Source organism: Phoca vitulina, unplaced genomic scaffold (assembly GCF_004348235.1).
Source record: "Phoca vitulina isolate PV1807 unplaced genomic scaffold, GSC_HSeal_1.0 scaffold34, whole genome shotgun sequence".
Lineage (NCBI taxonomy): Eukaryota > Metazoa > Chordata > Mammalia > Carnivora > Phocidae > Phoca > Phoca vitulina.
The window spans coordinates 17796679-17814272 of NW_022589737.1; the positions used below are offsets into that span (position 1 = coordinate 17796679).

The 17594-nt window shown below is 47.2% G+C and overlaps 1 protein-coding gene across 2 annotated transcripts in view; it reads left to right on the top strand.

Moving 5' to 3' along the window:
• Window positions 1–9073: 9073 nt before the first annotated feature.
• Window positions 9074–17594, top strand: part of GPR83 (G protein-coupled receptor 83) — a 49035-nt gene continuing 40514 nt past the window's right edge. For both annotated transcript variants that reach the window (XR_004302038.1, XM_032426370.1), the window contains exons 1-3: window positions 9074–9522; window positions 13753–13878; window positions 16234–16367. Coding sequence is in view for 1 of the 2 variants with exons in the window: in XM_032426370.1 (XP_032282261.1) it covers window positions 9139–9522; window positions 13753–13878; window positions 16234–16367 (644 nt within the window). In the remaining variant the exon portion in view is untranslated. The remainder of the gene's footprint in view (window positions 9523–13752; window positions 13879–16233; window positions 16368–17594) is intronic.

Consider the following 17594-nt stretch of genomic DNA (forward strand, 5'->3'; position numbering starts at 1 on the left):
TATAGTTTAAATACAGTTTTTAAATTATAAAGGCAATGTATATTTATTCTTTAAAATTCAGACGTTGGAATATGTATTAAAAATGTGTATATTTCCCTGTAATCCTCTCCCCAGACTTAACTCCGAACAATTAGCTGCATATTTCTGCAATTGCTTTAGCATGATTACTGACAAAAATTGTTGAATTAGAACCCCCAATTATGTAGTCAAATATTTTAGTCCTTATATCAAGGTGTATTTTCAGCTTGGTACTTGACATCCTGATGTTTCCACATCCGATTTGTCAACCTCTTCTAGTTAAACCACCATTGTCTGTTTTGAAGGATAACTGTACTGCTTTTCAATGCATAATTGAAATATTACCACTCCATTTGGGTCAAATGCAAGAATGTTCAATCTGTGTGCCTTGCCATCAGAAATAGTAAAGTGATTTTCAAAGGGCTCTTGGCCAGTGATGGCACATGATGGTTGATTAACTGAAGGAAGCGCAGTGCATATCAGGCTGGTTGACTGAGGCCACACTCTAATGCTTCTTAGAGCCACTCTGCGGTCCCGACGGTTTACGTGGAGATACCAACACTACTGTACTATTAAGTACCCTTGATCACATCTCCTGTTTAGTTTCAAAGGTTTCATGTTTATTGTATTTAAAAATCAGTATTTGCTCAACTGTAAGCATATAAATGTAAATCCAGTCTACCTATTAGTGCATTTGAATTGATTACAGGGTGTATCTGGACTTGGAGCAAATTGCCAAAGGCAAAAAGCCATTGCTTAATAGGGTGAGAGGCATAACTACATTTCTGTTGGTCCTGTGACAATCTGGAAATAGGACGCATAAAATGAAGGTATCCGTTTTACATTTATTAAAATGTCTTACTATAAATATTGAAATCAGTCAATCCATCTATCCATCCATCATAGACAAAAGCTCCCAATGGTTTGTCATCCCAATCTCGATACAGAGTTTTAGTAATGGTTTAAAGCTAGACCATGTTGGTTTTTTTTTAATTTTTAAAAAAATTTTACGTATTTATTTGAAAGAGAGAGCACCAGTGGGAGAGGGGGAGGGAGAAGCAGATTCCCCACTGATCAGGGAGCCTGTTTGGGGCTTGATCATGACCTCGGCTGAAGGCAGACCCTTAACTGACTCAGCCACCCAGGCACCCCCAGATAATGTTTTTTTAATTTTTATTTTGAAATAATACTGAATTTTGTGGAAGATTTGCAAGAATAATAGAAAACTTTTTTACCTTTTACTCAGTTTACTAATTTTTAACATTTTGTCATTTAAAAAATCATATATGTGTGTATATTACATACATACATATTCATATTAAGACGTGAATATGCACACACATATAAAAATTTTTTTCAGTCTTGAGAGTAGGTTTCAAGGAGTAATGCTCCTTTATCCCTAATACTTAATGTATATTCCCTAGGAATAAGGATATTGTCTTACATGACATCAGTACAGTTAGACTTTTAGAAAATTTAACAATGATTTAATACTTTATTTTTTTAATTTTTAAAATTTTTATTTTTTAATACTTTATAGTCCATATTCCAATTTTGTCAGTTGTCCCAATAATTTCCTTACATAGCATGATTTTCCCTCTAGTCCAGGATTTAATTTTATTTTTTTAATATGTAGAACATTTACATACTTCAGAAGTCTAACCATTCAAAATGTGCACTCAAATCTTTCTCCCTTCCCTATCCCTTTCACTCCTTTCTGCTCTACCAACTGTAGGTAAATAATTCCATTCTTGTTTACCCTTTCTGCATTTCTTTTTGCTATAATAAGCAGTTTTGTGTATTTTTTACTTTTCCCTTCTTACACAAAAAGTGTCTGTCTGTGTGCTCTTCCCCCCCACCCCCAATAATCTATGCTGGAAATCACTCTGTCATTTTACAAAGATCCTCTTTTTCATAGCTACATAGTATTCCATTGAGTTTAAATACCAGTTTACACTATCATTCTCTCATATTTGGGTATTTAAGTAGTTCCAACATTTACAATTACACAAATAATGCAGTAATACTCACCTCACATGTTAGTATTTTGACATTTTTGGAAGTATATCTCAAAGAGTAAATTCCTAGAAGTTGGAGTTACTGGGTCAAAGAGTAAATGTATATGTAGTTCTATTAAACATTGCCAAATTCTCTACCATAGAGGTGGTACCATTCTCACTGTAGTTTTAGTTTGCATTTTTGTTATTATGAATGAAAAACTTGTAAAAACATGTTTAAGGGTCATTTTTGTATCCATTTTTGGTGAATTGCCACCAACTTCATGTGTTTTGTCCATTTTTCTAAGGTTTTTAGTTCCTTTTTCTCTTTGGATTAAACAAATTTTATATTAAGGATATTAGCTCTTTGTCTAATAATGCCATTTTTTTTTCCAATTTGTTACTTGTATTTTGATTTTACTTATAGTATTTTTTGCAATGCACTAGTTTATTTTTAATTAGTCCTAATTTTTTTTTTTTCTTTTGCCATCTGGACTTAAATAGTTAGAAAGTCTGCCTCTAAACCCAGGTTATAGAGGAGTTTACTCCTACTCTCTTTTTGTATGCTTATAGTTTGAAGTCACTTGCTGCTAAGATCCTTTATTTAGCAGTTAAATTTCTAGGTGTAGTATGAGTAGTGTGGTCATCTTCCCCACACAATTTAAAGTAGATTTTATTACTGGTAAGCCCTTAATTCCAGGTTGGTAGGGATCTGACTTTTACATTTAGATCTGACTTGTTTACTTGACTGTGTATAATAACTCTTCCTCAGAGAAATGTGATCATCGTATTTCAAACACCACAGACTTCCTTGATTCCATTGCCTGCAAGCTGAATTTTCAACCGTAATTGCTAGAATTTATCTTTATTATATTAACTAAAATAGAAATCAGCACAAAATTAATATGAGAAAATACAACTTTTTTTCTGGTGCTCAAAACTAATGACCTCAAGTGACAATTAAAAAAAAAAAACTTCTTAAAGCACTTTTCAGGAGTGTAGGATCAACAATAGCTGTTGCTTACATCCTGTGAAAATGAGTTGCAGATCCAGTGATGCCTTCTAGAAATATAATTTTTACTTGGTATTATTAAAAAAAAACAAAACCCAGGAAACATCCGTCCTCCCTCTATAAGATGCAGTATTAATCAAATGGTTTAGATACCATGCTTAATTTTCTTTCACTTTCTAAGGATCTGATTTGAAACAAAGCACACAGCAGAAATAAGAGAAGTAGAGGGGCACCTGGGTGGCTCAGATGGTTAAGCCTCTGCCTTCGGCTCAGGTCATGATCCCAGGGTCCTGGGATCGAGCCCTGCATCGGGCTCCCTGCTCCGCGGGATGTCTGCTTCTCCCCCTCCTTCCTGCTCGAGCTCTCTCTCACTATTTCTGTCTCTCTCAAATAAATTAAAAAAAAAAAAGAAAAATAGCTCAATAGCAATTAAGAACATAGAATTAGAGCTTGTGCTAGGAAATATGACTCAACCTGTAGGATTACAGAGAATCTCCTTGAAACATGAACTCCATGGTTCCACCTGGTAGAGGAATCCTATCTTCTCTTTGCCCCCTCAGAGATCTAATGAAGAAATCCTCATTTTAAGTTGTTAACTAGCAACAAAATCAGATATTTTCACAGAAGGTAGGTTTTACATTGAGTTTAGAAGATGAAGGTTTATATAATTTTCTATGATGAAAACTTAGATATGCCCCAGGATCCTACTAGATAGCAAAAGGAGTACCCAGAAAAATTAAGACTTGCTTCCTGGGTTATCTGACTCCAGGTCCAGTGTCTACCACAATATATACGACCATTTCCCCTGTCTGGGCACTGTGTGAGGCTCTAAGACATGACATTAGGAATAACATCATCCTGACCTGGAAGAGCTGACAGATTAGTCACAAATAGAGTATCACAAGGGAAGTGCACATCAGAGAATGGATCTCATGTTACAGGAGCACTTTAACTGAGTAGATATGGCAACACGGCTTGTTCTTGGGTTGTGGAAATCAAGGGGGTCAGTGAGTCTTCACAGGAGAGAGAACACTTCAGCTAGGTCTTCAGTGAAGAGGAGTTTTTCTGGCCCTAGGATCAGAGAGAGGATAATTCTAGACAAATCGCGTCTTCGAATGCAATAGCATCATGAACTGGGGGTGGGCTGTGAAATGACCCCAAGAGTCTAACCATGGGTGAACAAATCAACAAGAAAAGGAGCAAGTGTAAGAAAGTGAGGGAAGAAGAGGATATAATGAGTTTAGTTTGGAGCATGTTGAATTTTAAGTGTGTGGGGGTATTCCAAGTGGGAATGTCCAGGCAACAGTCGAATGTGTAATATCAACCTGGAGCTTTCAAGAGGATTGGTAAGTAGAGATACAGATCTTGGAGCCACTTGTGAGTGATGGTTCAACCAATGGAGATGGTTGAGATCACCCAGGGGGACATTTAATTCAAGAGGACCAGATAATGGAGGATGGCACTCTGGAGCACGAACAGTAGCTGGGAGGTCTGTGGTGGCACAGGTAATGCTACCATTTGTTGACTGTATGGATTAAACGGGCTATTATGAGTTGGCCCAATACCCACTCCACCATTTATAAAACTTTCTATGTAAAAGTGCAGAGTAAGTTCAAACCACTTACAGAAGTATTTGGAGCCACAAACTGTATGTTGGAATTTGGGTGTACTTCCTTTTACTTATCCTAAATATATCATTTTTTTAAAGATTTTATTTATTTGTCAGAGAGAACACAAGCATGGGGAGTGGCAGGCAGAGGGAGAGGGAGAAGAAGCAGGCTCCCTCCTGAGCAAGGAGCCCAATGCTGGACTTGATCCCGGGCCCCTGGGATCATGACCTGAGCTGAAGGCAGACGTTTAACCGACTGAGCCACCCAGGCGTCCCCTAAATATATCATTTTAGCCTATGGCTCCAGTGTACTGGAATATTTCCGGTGTACTTGGAAACCGATTCCAAGGGTAACATGCCCACACACTGTGTTTTTATTACATTGGGAATATATCTTAAGCCATACTTTATATTTCAGGTCTACGTGATTCATTTGTAACTAAAGTATGATGACATCCCACCTTTGCCATTAAAACAGATCAACTTGAGGGACTGTCATGTGCCTGACATGATGCTGATTGTTCTTTTTTCCCTTCTGCCACTATGATTGGCACCAGAGAAGAATTGTGGGTGTGGTGAGTTTTTAACTCAACTAGGACCTTTTCAGGAAATACCATTGGCTTTAGGGGAGAAATTGCTCACAGTACCGGGACTGTCAAGGTAGTGAGGCTCTCAAACACTTCTTTCTGAGGCCTCCATGTGATATTATTATTATTCTTTGTCTTGTGAATGCTGGTGAGGTGATTTACTATTTTTCTTCTGTTTCAAGTCCATTTGAAAGAGTTAAACTCTCTGCTCTTCGGTATGTTTAATACATGTGACTATTATTAGAGACAGAAATATAATTACTATTTGGCCCATCCTGACTATACACAGTGTCCTCAGTTTTATTCAGAATGCACAAAGGAAGGAACTGTCTCATTCTGTAAGAGCAGCTCTGTGTCTTCCCAAATCATCTTCATAATAGCAAGTGATAATGTTACAGAACCATTAAAGTCTCTGAGGAAGGAACTTCTTTTTAAACCTTAGTCTTGATGTGGGGTGGGTGGGGGGATGTTCTTCTCTCATTAAGCACTGGGCTGTTGCTATAGTTGAGGGTAAACTGGAGCCAGGAGAGCTGGGCGCTGGGAACTTGGGAGGCTGAGCGGAAAGCCGAATGCCCGGGGAAGAGGAAGAAGAAGTGATTCTAGACTTTGTGCCTAACCTTGGATATTGTGAGCACCCTCCACCCCTTTGGAGCACATCAGTCCAACTTCCAACCAGCACCAATACTTACTTGCCTACCTGACGGCTGGAAGTGCAAGAGAATTCTCACACCCCAGGGAGAAGCCTTCAACCAGTGACTGACGGGAGTTAGTGGGTAGATATCCAGCTCCTGCCCACTGGTTTGGATAGCCGACATGTCTGCTTTACAACGGCTTTCCCAACAGGATGAAGATGCAGTCACATAGCGGTAGCTGGCCTGACAATAGACCATTGGCCAGCTTCCCATCCTTGTCTCGATTTTCCACTCCCTTACTGGTTTTTGCCTTCACTTCCCAAATATAAACCCTTGCTCTAGAATCTTTGTCTCAGGATTTGCTTCTGTGGAAAGCTAAGAGCTAAAATATGTCACCTTGTCTTTCGGGGAGAAGGTTTCAGGCACCTGGCATAAATGCCCTCACATCTACAAGGTTGGGCATGGGGAGCAAGGAATCAAAGTGAAGGCATTAGTAGGTTCTCCAGATTAGTGCACCTGTCACAGAGCACCAAGCAGGATACTTGGAAGACAGTGCCTGGAAGGCCACTGCCTACCTTTGATTCTTTTTTCTGTGCTCAATGCTGACCAGCCTTAGTCTGCCCATTCATTCTTTCTCAACAGTGGAAACAATTTGACTAAGTAGGATTCTATTCTCTGAATTACCAGCACATTCCAGCCTTGCCTCCCTGAAATGGTGCCAAGTCATCTTAGTAGAACATCAAGTCTACCCAAGCTCTTGAATTACATGCTTACAGGCAGTCCCTTGGTTTCTTTTCTAGAGCTAAATACTTATTACTTCATCTGCCTGGCACTCCTGTCCCTTCTCGGAGGACCAGTCACATACCAGTCACACACCGCCAGGTCCATCAGCAGAATCGAAGGACAGCTGCTCGCCACCTTCTCCCCTACACAGAGTTGCTGAAAGAGTGAATGTGAAGTGAAAACTGGAGACAAGAGTGGACTCCTTTGAACTTGCTGATAAAATAATGGAGAAAGGTAGGCTCAAAGCTCCAGGAGGGGGTGAGGTCAGAGGAAGATCTTGGGTATGTTTTGTGTTTGACTTCAAGCTGAAAACTTGGCAGTCAGCCATGCTCCCTCCCTTCTGTCTCTGTCACCCTTGCTCCTCCCTCCTTGCCAGCACCTTGATTCAGGTCCCCCCTCTGCTCCTGGATCACTTGAACAGCCTCCAAACCTCCTGCTTCTGGCTGCAGCCCCTCTATTTCCCAGGAAGTCACTAGAGTGTTCTTTCTAAAATGCAGGCCTGATCTTGTCAGTTTTGTACTTACAGCCCTTCTATGAATTCCCAATGCCCTCAGGAAAGTGTTCAAATCCCTCCTGCCATTGCTGAATGTGCCACAAGCATACTCACCTCCATGTCTTTGCATGTATCATGGTTCCTTCCTTATGGAATACTCCATCTTCTTCCCTCTGCCTCCTCCTCTGTGACCTGTCTCTCGCTGGTCCATTAGGACTGAGCCAAAGTATCACTTTTCTGGGACGACTTCCCAGACTCCTTCCCACCTGGATAAGTGCACCTGTTATTTTATTATGATGACACTTAAACCATTTCCTAGCTGCTTGTTAGTAGGAGAGCTCGAAATGTATATCTAAAGTTTGAAGAGGTACAGAAACTGACATCTAACTTTCCCAGAAAAGTTCCGAAGTGAGAGGTGGCTGGGGCCTCTCCTCATGCCCTTGTAAGAAAAGAAGACTTTGGTGGGAGGGGCCCATTCTCCAGGGTTCCCATGGGACAAAGGAGCAGGCTTTCCCCTGGGCCAAGTGGAATTCTCAGAAGGAACCTGGGCTTAAGTCATTTGCGGGAGTCCCAGCATGGTGAGATGACACAATAGACAGTCTACCTGACCTTTACCATTTGAATGGGGGTGAGGCCCGCAGTTACAAGTAGTCAACTTGTGTACTAGATATTGCATATCCAGCACCAGAGAGCAAGGTGGTGGGGACATCCATACAGGTGTCTCTGAAAACCCCACATGCAGGAAAATGAAAGCTTTTTTTCCTTTGAAAGATATTTATTTATTTATTTATTTACTATTTTTGAGAGAGAGAGAGAGAGCGCACAAGTGGGGTGGGGTGGGCAGAGGGAGAAGCAGATGATTCCTGGCTTGATCCCAGGACCCTGGGATCATGACCTGAGCTGAAGGCAGACGCTTAATGGACTGAGCCACCCAGGTGCCCAGGAAAGGTTTTCACCACGGGCAGACAAGTTAAATAACTTGCCCCGGATTTCACAGCTAGGAAGTGACAAAGCTGTGATTTGATTCTGACTCCACAGGATGGGATCCGTGGGTGGCCGGGCTGGGGTGACTGGGAGAGACTCAGTCTCTCTGGGAATGAAAACAGGTGAGCAAGATATCAAGATTTCCTGTAAAGTAGGCAGAGAACAAAAACGTGGGTAATACACCCCCTACTACAGCTTCAAAAGCTTCTATGGCAAGAAGTGGCACATAGCTATTTATCTCCTTTGATTCTTGGATCCTGTCAGCAGATTGTCCCGCTTTGAAGTTTCCTTGGAAACCGCCCCCCCCCCCCCCGCCAATGTCTTAATACATGTGAGGAAACAAAACCTGGGAAGCCCCCCAGCAAATCTGAAGTCTGGTCCGTGAAGGGGCTTGGAAAAGCCCTGACATCTATTGCATTGCTCGCCTTGTTCCTAACGGACTGGGGATCCACCGCAGTATCGAAACCGCGCCGGGGCTGGCGCTCAGACCGGAACAGGTGGAGTGCAACCCGGTGTCCGCGCAGGGAGCCGCCTGGAGCGGGCACACCCCGCTTGACAGCACGCCCGCCACAACCGCGAGGCCCCCGCGTGGGCGGCTCCCACCCGCCTGCCTGCTCCCTAGACAGTAACGAGGCTGAGGCGGGATGGAGCGGCGAGTGTGACTTCGGGAAAGAGCCCTGGAAGCCGGGCGGAGTTTTACTCCCGGCGTGGGAGCGGGCGGGTGCCGAGCGCCAGAAAGCCCGCGGGCGAGCGGGCGAGCGCGCGCGGGGAGAGAGCCCCGCAAGCCCCGCGGAGTTGCATTCCCTCAGGGGCAGCCGGCCTGGCGGGAGCGACCGCCGAGCTGGCGGAGCGGGCGCGCGTCACCGCCGAAGCCGGAGCCGGGGCGGGAGCGGGAGCCGGGGCGCGCCGCAGTGCTGCGCAGAGCCCGGCAAGTGCGGCCAGCAGCCCCGAGCGCAGCCGCGCGCCCTCCCCTCCCGGCGGACGTCGGCGCGGCGCGGGCTCGGGCGCCGGGGCTCGTGCAGGATGGGCCCGCGCGGGGTGCTGCTCTGCCTGCTCCCCTTGGTGCGAGCTGCCGGGCGCCCCGAGGGCCGGACCGACGAGCCGGGCCTGGAGGCGGCCCTGGCCGTGCCCAACGCCTCGCACTTTTTCTGGAGCAACTACACCTTCTCCGACTGGCAGAACTTTGTGGGCCGGAGGCGCTACGGGGCCGAGTCCCAGAACCCCACGGTGAAAGCCCTGCTCATCGTGGCTTACTCCTTCATCATCGTCTTCTCGCTCTTCGGCAACGTCCTGGTCTGTCATGTCATCTTCAAGAACCAGCGAATGCACTCGGCCACCAGCCTCTTCATCGTCAACCTGGCGGTCGCCGACATCATGATCACACTGCTCAACACGCCCTTCACCTTGGTGAGGCCCCGGCCCCCCGCCTGCCTCAGCGGGCGCGGTCTGCGTCCCTCGGCCCTCCACGCCCCCGCCCGGCCCGCTCCCCCGGGCCCCTCTCCTCCGTCCGCGGAGTTCTCCTCCTCCGGTTTCCCCGGGTCCGGCTGGCTGGCCTCGCCTCCCCAGCTCCTTCCCCTCTGCCCTCCTCGCTCAAGTCGCAACTCTCTCCTCTGTTCTGTCTCGCAGACTTTCTGTCCCTCTGCTCTGTCTCGCTCTCTCTTTGTGTCTTCATCTTTTTCCCTCCCTGTGACTGTCCTTCTGTCTCTCTGTTCCTCCGCCCTGTCTCTATCCCCCCCTTTCCCTCTCCTCCTGTCCTTCTCTGTGGTTTTGTTTTTCTGTCCTCTCTCTGTCTCTTTCTCTTCTGTCTCATCACCTTCTGAGCCCGAGCTTCTGCAGCTGGGGGCACTGGGGTCAATGACTGGAGTGTCTTCAGTCATCCCGGAGCGAATGACCACTTCCTATTTAATATCACTGGGCACTGGGCCTATTTGATATCAAGCAGTAAATCGAAGCTCCTAGAAATGTTGGCAGAGATTGCTAAGTCACCCCCATCCCCGAAGTTCCAGCGCATTCCGTGCCCCCCGCCTCCACCGCCACCCTAGGATGCTGCTTTGTGCTGCAGCTGCAACATCAAACAACTGCTAACTGTTAACAGAAACTTAAGTGCATTTTCCTAGACCACTTATTCAAATTGTGTCTCTCTTCTGTGGTTTGACAATGAGGCTGTGGTAAGAAGTGTTGGGGAAAAGATGAAGATGAGGTGGGCTTTGGTCCCAGGACCAGACTAGGGGCATTTGCACATGAGTGGCAGATGCGCTCCCCCCCCCAACAAGCCCTGGCTGCTTAGCATCAGTGGTGTCATTTCTGTCCCTCCGTGACTTGGGAGTGCGGTGCTCCTCAGTGGTTTGGGACTGTGAGGGCTAGGACTGAGGTTTCTGAAGCATGAGTTAATGTTTTTTTCACTTTATGGAATAACCTTATTGTTATTTGAGTTATTACCAAAGCAGTATCTGTTCGTACTTCTCTGTCTCTCACACACACACACTCAACCAGAAATAATAGAGAAGCCAAAAGAAGAAGGTGAACTCCCACAAGTCCATCCACTTGTGTGAACATCCTGCCAAACCTCACATTTTAAAACTACATTCTCTCTTTTGTCCTCGTTTATGAGAACATTGCATTTTGCAGATGAGGAAACTAAGGCACAGAGGTTCAATCCCTTGTCCAAGGTCATTTAGCTAGTAATTGGCAGAAACAGGGTAAGAATTACTTTTCTGACTCAAGTCCAGAGGTCTGTCCACTAAGCCACCGAACCTGGGGGTGGCAGGTGAGGAGGGCTTCTTGGGCCATGTTAAGCTTCCACTACTCCAAACCATGGACTTTTCCTGCTCGCCGGCCCGCTTATATCTAACCCAGTCCTGGCTACTCAGAATCCTCTCGTTACTAGCCAAGGACATCCCCATCCCCTACCCCCTGTTACCTTGAAGCACAAAAGAGAGTATCTCTGGTTCCCCTTGGCTCCCCCCCCACCCCCTTGGCTTCTATCCTGATAGTCTGCAATGTGGGTGGAGGAGGGGGTTGTTGGGCTGGGCCATCCAGGATGAGAACTGGCCCCAGGGCATGGCCCCTGGGCTGCTCTGCCCAGAGCAGGATGCAAAATTAAATCTTCAACAGACACAAGGGGGTGGAGGAGAGAAGCCATGGACCCCAGGCTAGACTAACTGAGACCTGACATGTCCTGCCTTGGATGATCTCTTGCAAGAGAGGAAGTGGCAGGGTCCTGAGAACGCAGAATGCCTTCGAGATAATCCAGCGCAGCTTGGCCTTGAACCTGACCAGTGTAACTGCCCCAATCTAAACTCTTGTCAGAGCTTACAAGGTGCTGGCAAGCAGGGAGGATGAAAGGGTTGGGGGGAGGGTCTTCTAAGGTAAGGCATCCTGTCTTCCAGCTAGTTGGTGACCATGCTTTTCCTCCCTGGTTTCCTTTCCTGTCCACTTTACACATGACAGCTCTAGTCGTTGAGAGAAATGCAAACAGTACTTGGAATTCCCATGGCAGAGGCATACACAGAGTGTGATGGAGCCTGGAGGAGAGAATCATTTATTCTGTCCTGCCAGAGTCCCAGGAGAGGGTCAAAGGAGACTGTACAAAGAACGTGACATTTCAAAGGGGCCTGGAAGGGCAGGAGTTTCCCAGGTTGAGGTGAAGCTTCCATGCAGATAGAGGAAAGGGGAGATCAAAGGCAAAGGGCATCAAGGCTCATGGTGTGTCTGGGGGGATGTTGAATGGCTCAATGGAGCTGGAACAGTGAGGTAGAAAGCACAGTGGGGGGTGTGCTATGGTGGGGGTGGGTAGCTGGAGACAAGCAGAGTGGGCCAGAAAGGAAGACTGGGGCCAGCTTGTGAATGGGCCTGGATACTCTGGAGGCATCTGGCTCTGTCCCCAGGGCCAGGATGGTGTGAAGCAGGAAGGTGACAATAATCTGATTTTTAGTTAAGAAAATACCATCAGCAGTGTGAAGGCTGAATTGCAAGTGGGACAAGACTGGAGGACGGGGGAAGCTGCTAGGAGGCTGTAAACGGTCCAGGCGAGAAATGATGGGGCACTCCATGAGGGCCATGGCTTTGGGACTGGAGAAGAGGAAATGGATCTGAAAGCCATTGAGAGGCAGCCCTGGTTGGCTCTGTACTGTATTGAATGTGGGAGGTGAGAAGTAGGAGTTGCTAAAGATGTCTAGCTCCATAATGTTAATGGACTGCTCAGAAGCCTCATAGGGCTGCTACCTGCCAACCCCACAGAGAGTAAAGCTACAGTCTGCTGTCCTAGTGTCATAATCTGGCCACACTCGTCGTCCCTCATGACTCTCTTCCACACACTCCCGCTAAACCATCCCACTGCTTATTCCTCAAACAGGGCCTGGGATTTCTGACTCAGTGCCAAGCCCTTTGTTCGTACTGCCACGGGTACGAAGGCTACTTACTCCTTAAAGCTCATCTCAGGTATCTCATGTGTCAGAACGAGGGTAGTTAATCGTGTTAAGTGCTTCCTCTGTACAAAGCACTGGTCTACCTTCTTTTCACGTGTTATCTCTTGTTTGATTTTCCTAACAACGGTTAGCCCATTTTACCCACAAGGACAGTGAAGCTTGTAAGCCTAAGAGCCTTGCCCCAGGTGACAGTCGTAAGAGGCAAATACTCTGCTATAAATCACTACATGATATTCTTTCTGTCCAACTGACTTGCTTGGTTTCTTTCTGTATCATTTTTCCTCTCTCTCTCAGCCCCCTCCCACCCTGCCTTGTGACCCTGATGCCTCTGTCCTGGCCTTCTGTAGGGCACTGAATACTTCCCTTCTTGCATCCTGAGATACCTGAGTCCACTCCCCAGACTCCTTCGGAATCAGCGCTTGGTCTTTCTTGGGCATGGGGCATCACTCAGGAGCGGCTCGAGGGCTGAGGGAGTGAGCAGGCAGCCATGGGTGATGTGGGATGAGGCCTAGGCCTGCTCCTAGGGCCCCACGCAGTCCTGGAGCTTGTCTTCCCCCTGCCCTGCCCACCCCTCTCCAGGCTCCTCAGTCCCCTTCCCAGATGAAATTGCAAGGTTTGCTTAGTCAACATTAGAGAACACAGCCCCCACGCTGTGTTGTGATTTTTCAGATGTGTCTCTCCCATTAAGTCTGAACTCATGTGGGCTAAGAATGGGTTTTATTGTTACCAGAAAAATAGCTACTATTTATTTCTGATAATACCTTTCTACCAATCTGCCAGACATGGAATTCTACCCTTTATAGACTTTTTAAAACCTAATCCTTACAATAAGCCTACAAGGTAGAGATTTTTAAGCCTTGTTTTGCAAATAAGGAAACTGAGGTTCAGAGAGATTTTATACCTCACCCAAGGTCACACAGCTAGAAACTAGTAGAGGCTGCAAGTCCAAGTCCAAAGCCCATGGATTCCCACGCTCTCCTGGCACCTAAGAGGGCTTAGCCCCAGCGATATGATCAGGTTTTGTTGAATCGAGTGATTGAAAATCAGTCATGCCAGAGAAAATCATGTGTGACCCACAGTTGAGTAATGTAGAATGGAAGAAGGGAGGGGCTGGAAGAAGCCTCCTGAGGGATGCTCCTCAGAGGCCACAAGGGGTGGGTGTCAGAGTCAAGGCCTGTTTGTCTTCTGACCTCTGTGGGCTGGTTTCCAGGTCCGCTTTGTGAACAGCACATGGGTGTTCGGGAAGGGCATGTGCCATGTCAGCCGCTTTGCCCAGTACTGCTCGCTGCACGTCTCAGCACTGACGCTGACAGCCATTGCTGTTGACCGCCACCAGGTGAGGGCACTTACCTCCAACACCCTGTCCTTCCCCCTCTGGCTTTGCTTCTCAGGGAACTGCAGGGCCCCTCACGACAGTGTTTTAGCACCTTTTTCAATAAGTATATTTGTCTTCTTATTGACCAGTATGAGCACTTAGACTAGGCATTTTAAAACATGTGTGCTAAGTACTACAAAAAATGATTATTCCCAGTTTGTTGTTCCAACAAAGGCTCGTTGCATTGGTGGTTCAGTGGTAGAATTCTCGCCTGCCAACAAAGGCTCATTGCTTCCATTTTGTGCCTCAGAAATTAATGAGCTTGTTTTGGGGGTTGAAAAGCAAACCTGAAAGTCACACATGAAAAGAGATTGGCAAATCATTGCAGGGCAGAGACAAGGGAGATGGATATTCCCTGGTCCCAGTTGTTGTGGAGGAAGACAAGCTAGGGTGTCCAGGTGGCAGGAGTAGGCCTCAGGGTAGGGCAGGAAGGCCCTCCTCACTGTCCTGCCCCATCAGACGCACATGGGTGGATATGGTAAAGGAAACCAAAAGGGCCTGGGGGTGCCTATCCTGGAGGAGGGTGGCTCCATGACAAGTACCTCGCACATGCTAACCCAGTAAATCCATGTTGCATCCTTAGGTCCGTGCTGAATCAAGGAGTGGAAGCTAAGGAAGGTGCATGGGTAGCTTTCCCAAGATCACCTGCCTGGTGAATGATGAAGCTAGGATTAGCACTGAGGTCTGTCTGGCTTCAAGCCTCTGCACTGATCACTAGACCCCCCTATTCTGAGAAGGCTCAGAGGCATCTACAAGGCCAATATCATAAGGACCACCAGGACAAAGAGAGGGTAGGATTTATTCTGAGTAGCTCCAAGAGGTGCAAACAAAGACCGAGGGAGAGGAGGCTTCAAAGATGCAGATTCAACGATGCAACTCAGTATGAGAAAGAATTTTCTAACAGATCAAAGCTGCCTGGGGAGGTAATGAGTTTCATTTCACTGGCCATTTTTAAGCAAGGGCTGTATGACACTTGATAAGGATGTTTTAGAGGACATCTGGTAGGGAATTGGGCTTGGCAAACTATGAGATTTCTTTAGCCCTGAAATGCCATCATTTTGGCATTTATATTGCAGATGCTTTGGGCAAAGTCTGAAAAGGCGGCATACAAATATTTTTCTGCCTTTTCTTAACCTTCTTCCCTAATTCAACAAGAGGGACTCTGAATTGCCTTTACCTGGCCCATGCTTACCCCCGTTTAACATAGCTAAGTGACAGTTGACCCTTGGGCCAAAGGTGGGTTGGTCTGAGGAACAAGGGGATAAGTCTTGCCCACATTGACCCCGTTGCTGTGACATAAACCCCCAAAATGGGGCCTTGTCCCAAAGCCAGTGAAATCTTTGAGTGATGTCCGGGCCTCTGATCCAGGCTCTCACTTCCCTCAGCAACCTGAACAACGAGAGAGCGTGAGGGGCAAAGATGACAAAATCCAGAAGGGGGATGTGCTAAGCAGCTTCTAAAGCCTAGTCACTTCCTCCCATTAAACCTAGAAAAAAACTGGAGAAAAATTTGGGGTGACACAGCCAGAATGTCCACTGTGTCCTGGGATGACATCCTCAAGTGGTGGCAGCTCTTTATGACCTCTCCCCCTGACCTTGGATTCACCTGTCTCAGGATGCCTTCATCAAGAAATAATGTCCCTAGTCTTAAAATGAGGATGCCATGAAATTCCCAAGTCTTGATTTAAACCTTTTAGGAGAATGGATTGTCATACTGTAGCAATTCCGGGATGCTTTTCAGCCCAAAGCCTGCAACACGGGCTTTACTAGGGGCATGGGAAAACCGGACCCCACTGCAATTTTAGCAATAAATGCAATAATTTAAATAAACAAAGAATTGTATCACCAGTGTTGTGACTCCCCAGATAAATGTCAGTTTAACTTCCCATGACAGGTGGGGAGAGTCTCCTCTCCATGTTTGTCACCTCAGACCCTCTCAGAGCTCTCCATAACCTAAGGGGTCCAGAATCATGGGGGGTGGGGCCCGATCAGATCCCAAGATGGAGGCCAACCATGGTTTGTCCCTCTGCTGGCCTTGTGGGTGTCATGCAGGCAGACCTCCTACTCCACCCCTGCCCCGTCCCCTCACTGGCCCCTGGTTCTGCCACATATAAGCTGCAAGAGGCCTCTGAGTCCAGAGGACACCCTGGAGGGGAGCTGTGGGGGTGGGGCAGCCCAGGGGCTTCATCCTGAATGAAGGATGCCTCTTTATAAATAGGACCCACCTGCTTACTGCCACACAGGAGCCGCTTCTGTCGGGATTCCATCTGCTTCTGAACTGCTTCAGCCAGTGATGCACACCTTGCTTGTTTTCCAGGTCATCATGCATCCGTTAAAACCCCGGATCTCCATCACGAAAGGCGTCATCTACATCACAGTTATCTGGACCATGGCCACGTTCTTTTCGCTCCCACACGCCATCTGCCAGAAATTATTTACCTTCAAGTACAGGTGAGTTGACTAGTAAGGAGTAGCCTGGGGCCTCCTAGGCCCTTGATGGAGGGAAGTCGGAGCCCCCTCTGCCTCCGAGTTACCCAGTGCCCGCTGCACCCGGCTGTTCCCTCCGTCCCTCTCCCGTCCTCTTGCCCCTGAGCCCCAAGGCCTATCTGCCACATTCCTTCCGCTCTTTCTCCGCTTTTCCTCTCAACCACTTTAGCTCCCTGCTTGTCCTCCACCCAGTTTGTCTGCAAGGTCAAGGCAGGAGCGAGCAGCAGCTTTCACCGGGAACATGTACTTACACGGTCACCCAGACCGAGATTCAAAATCGCGCAGGCCTTGTCTAAAGTGGCGATGTTCAAATTCCGTCGCCCGGCCTGCAAACGGAACATGCCCGTGTCTGTGTGTCCGAGGCACGAAGCTCCACTTTCCCCTACCTCCCTTTCAGGCTTCTTTGTCATATGCTCTCACAGAACGAGAATGTCTTTCAAAGCACTTCATGTTTTTTTAAATTTAAACACTTGTGTGTACTACTAGTTCATCGAAGGTGCTCTCCCCAGCTAGACTATGAGGCCGGGGAGAGTTGGCGCCATTTCTGATTCTGCTACCTTGGTGTCCCCGAGCACCTAACTTACTGTCTCCGCATAACAAGCCCTGAGTACATAATTACTTACTTACTGAATAAATGAATGGATGAACGAATGAGCTTCGAGTGATTTTCATCAGTTCACGGTTGTTTTCGATGAGGTTCCTTAGAAACAGACCCTGGGATACATATCGTGCTTTGTGATTTTAAGGAAGTGCTCCTCGGGGTCATGGCTGAGGGAGCGGGGACGCAGGATAGCAAGGGGATGGGGGTCCAAGGGAAGGTGCAGTTCAGGGGTTGGAGGGATGTCGGGTAGCTACAGCCAGTTGCAGGGGGGCTCTAGAGCAAAGATAACATAGAGTTTGTGCAGCCTTGAGGCAAGGGAGCTGGGCTTTCATATTCCAGGCTTCCCTGGGGAAAATGGAAACTCCCAGCCCCTTTTGGCTCTTAGGGGATCTGTAGGAAATGATTCCAGGGACCCCTGAAGCGAGGCACCTACAAGATCGCAGGGTTGGCGGGGGGGCTGGAGGCCTGGCACTCCAGATCAGTGAAGGGGATTTGAGGGACCGAGGGGTGCAGTGCTGGTGTGTCCCACAGTAGCCGTGTACTGCTCGTCCTGAACCGTGCACTTAAAAACACGCATTTCTGTGACACGG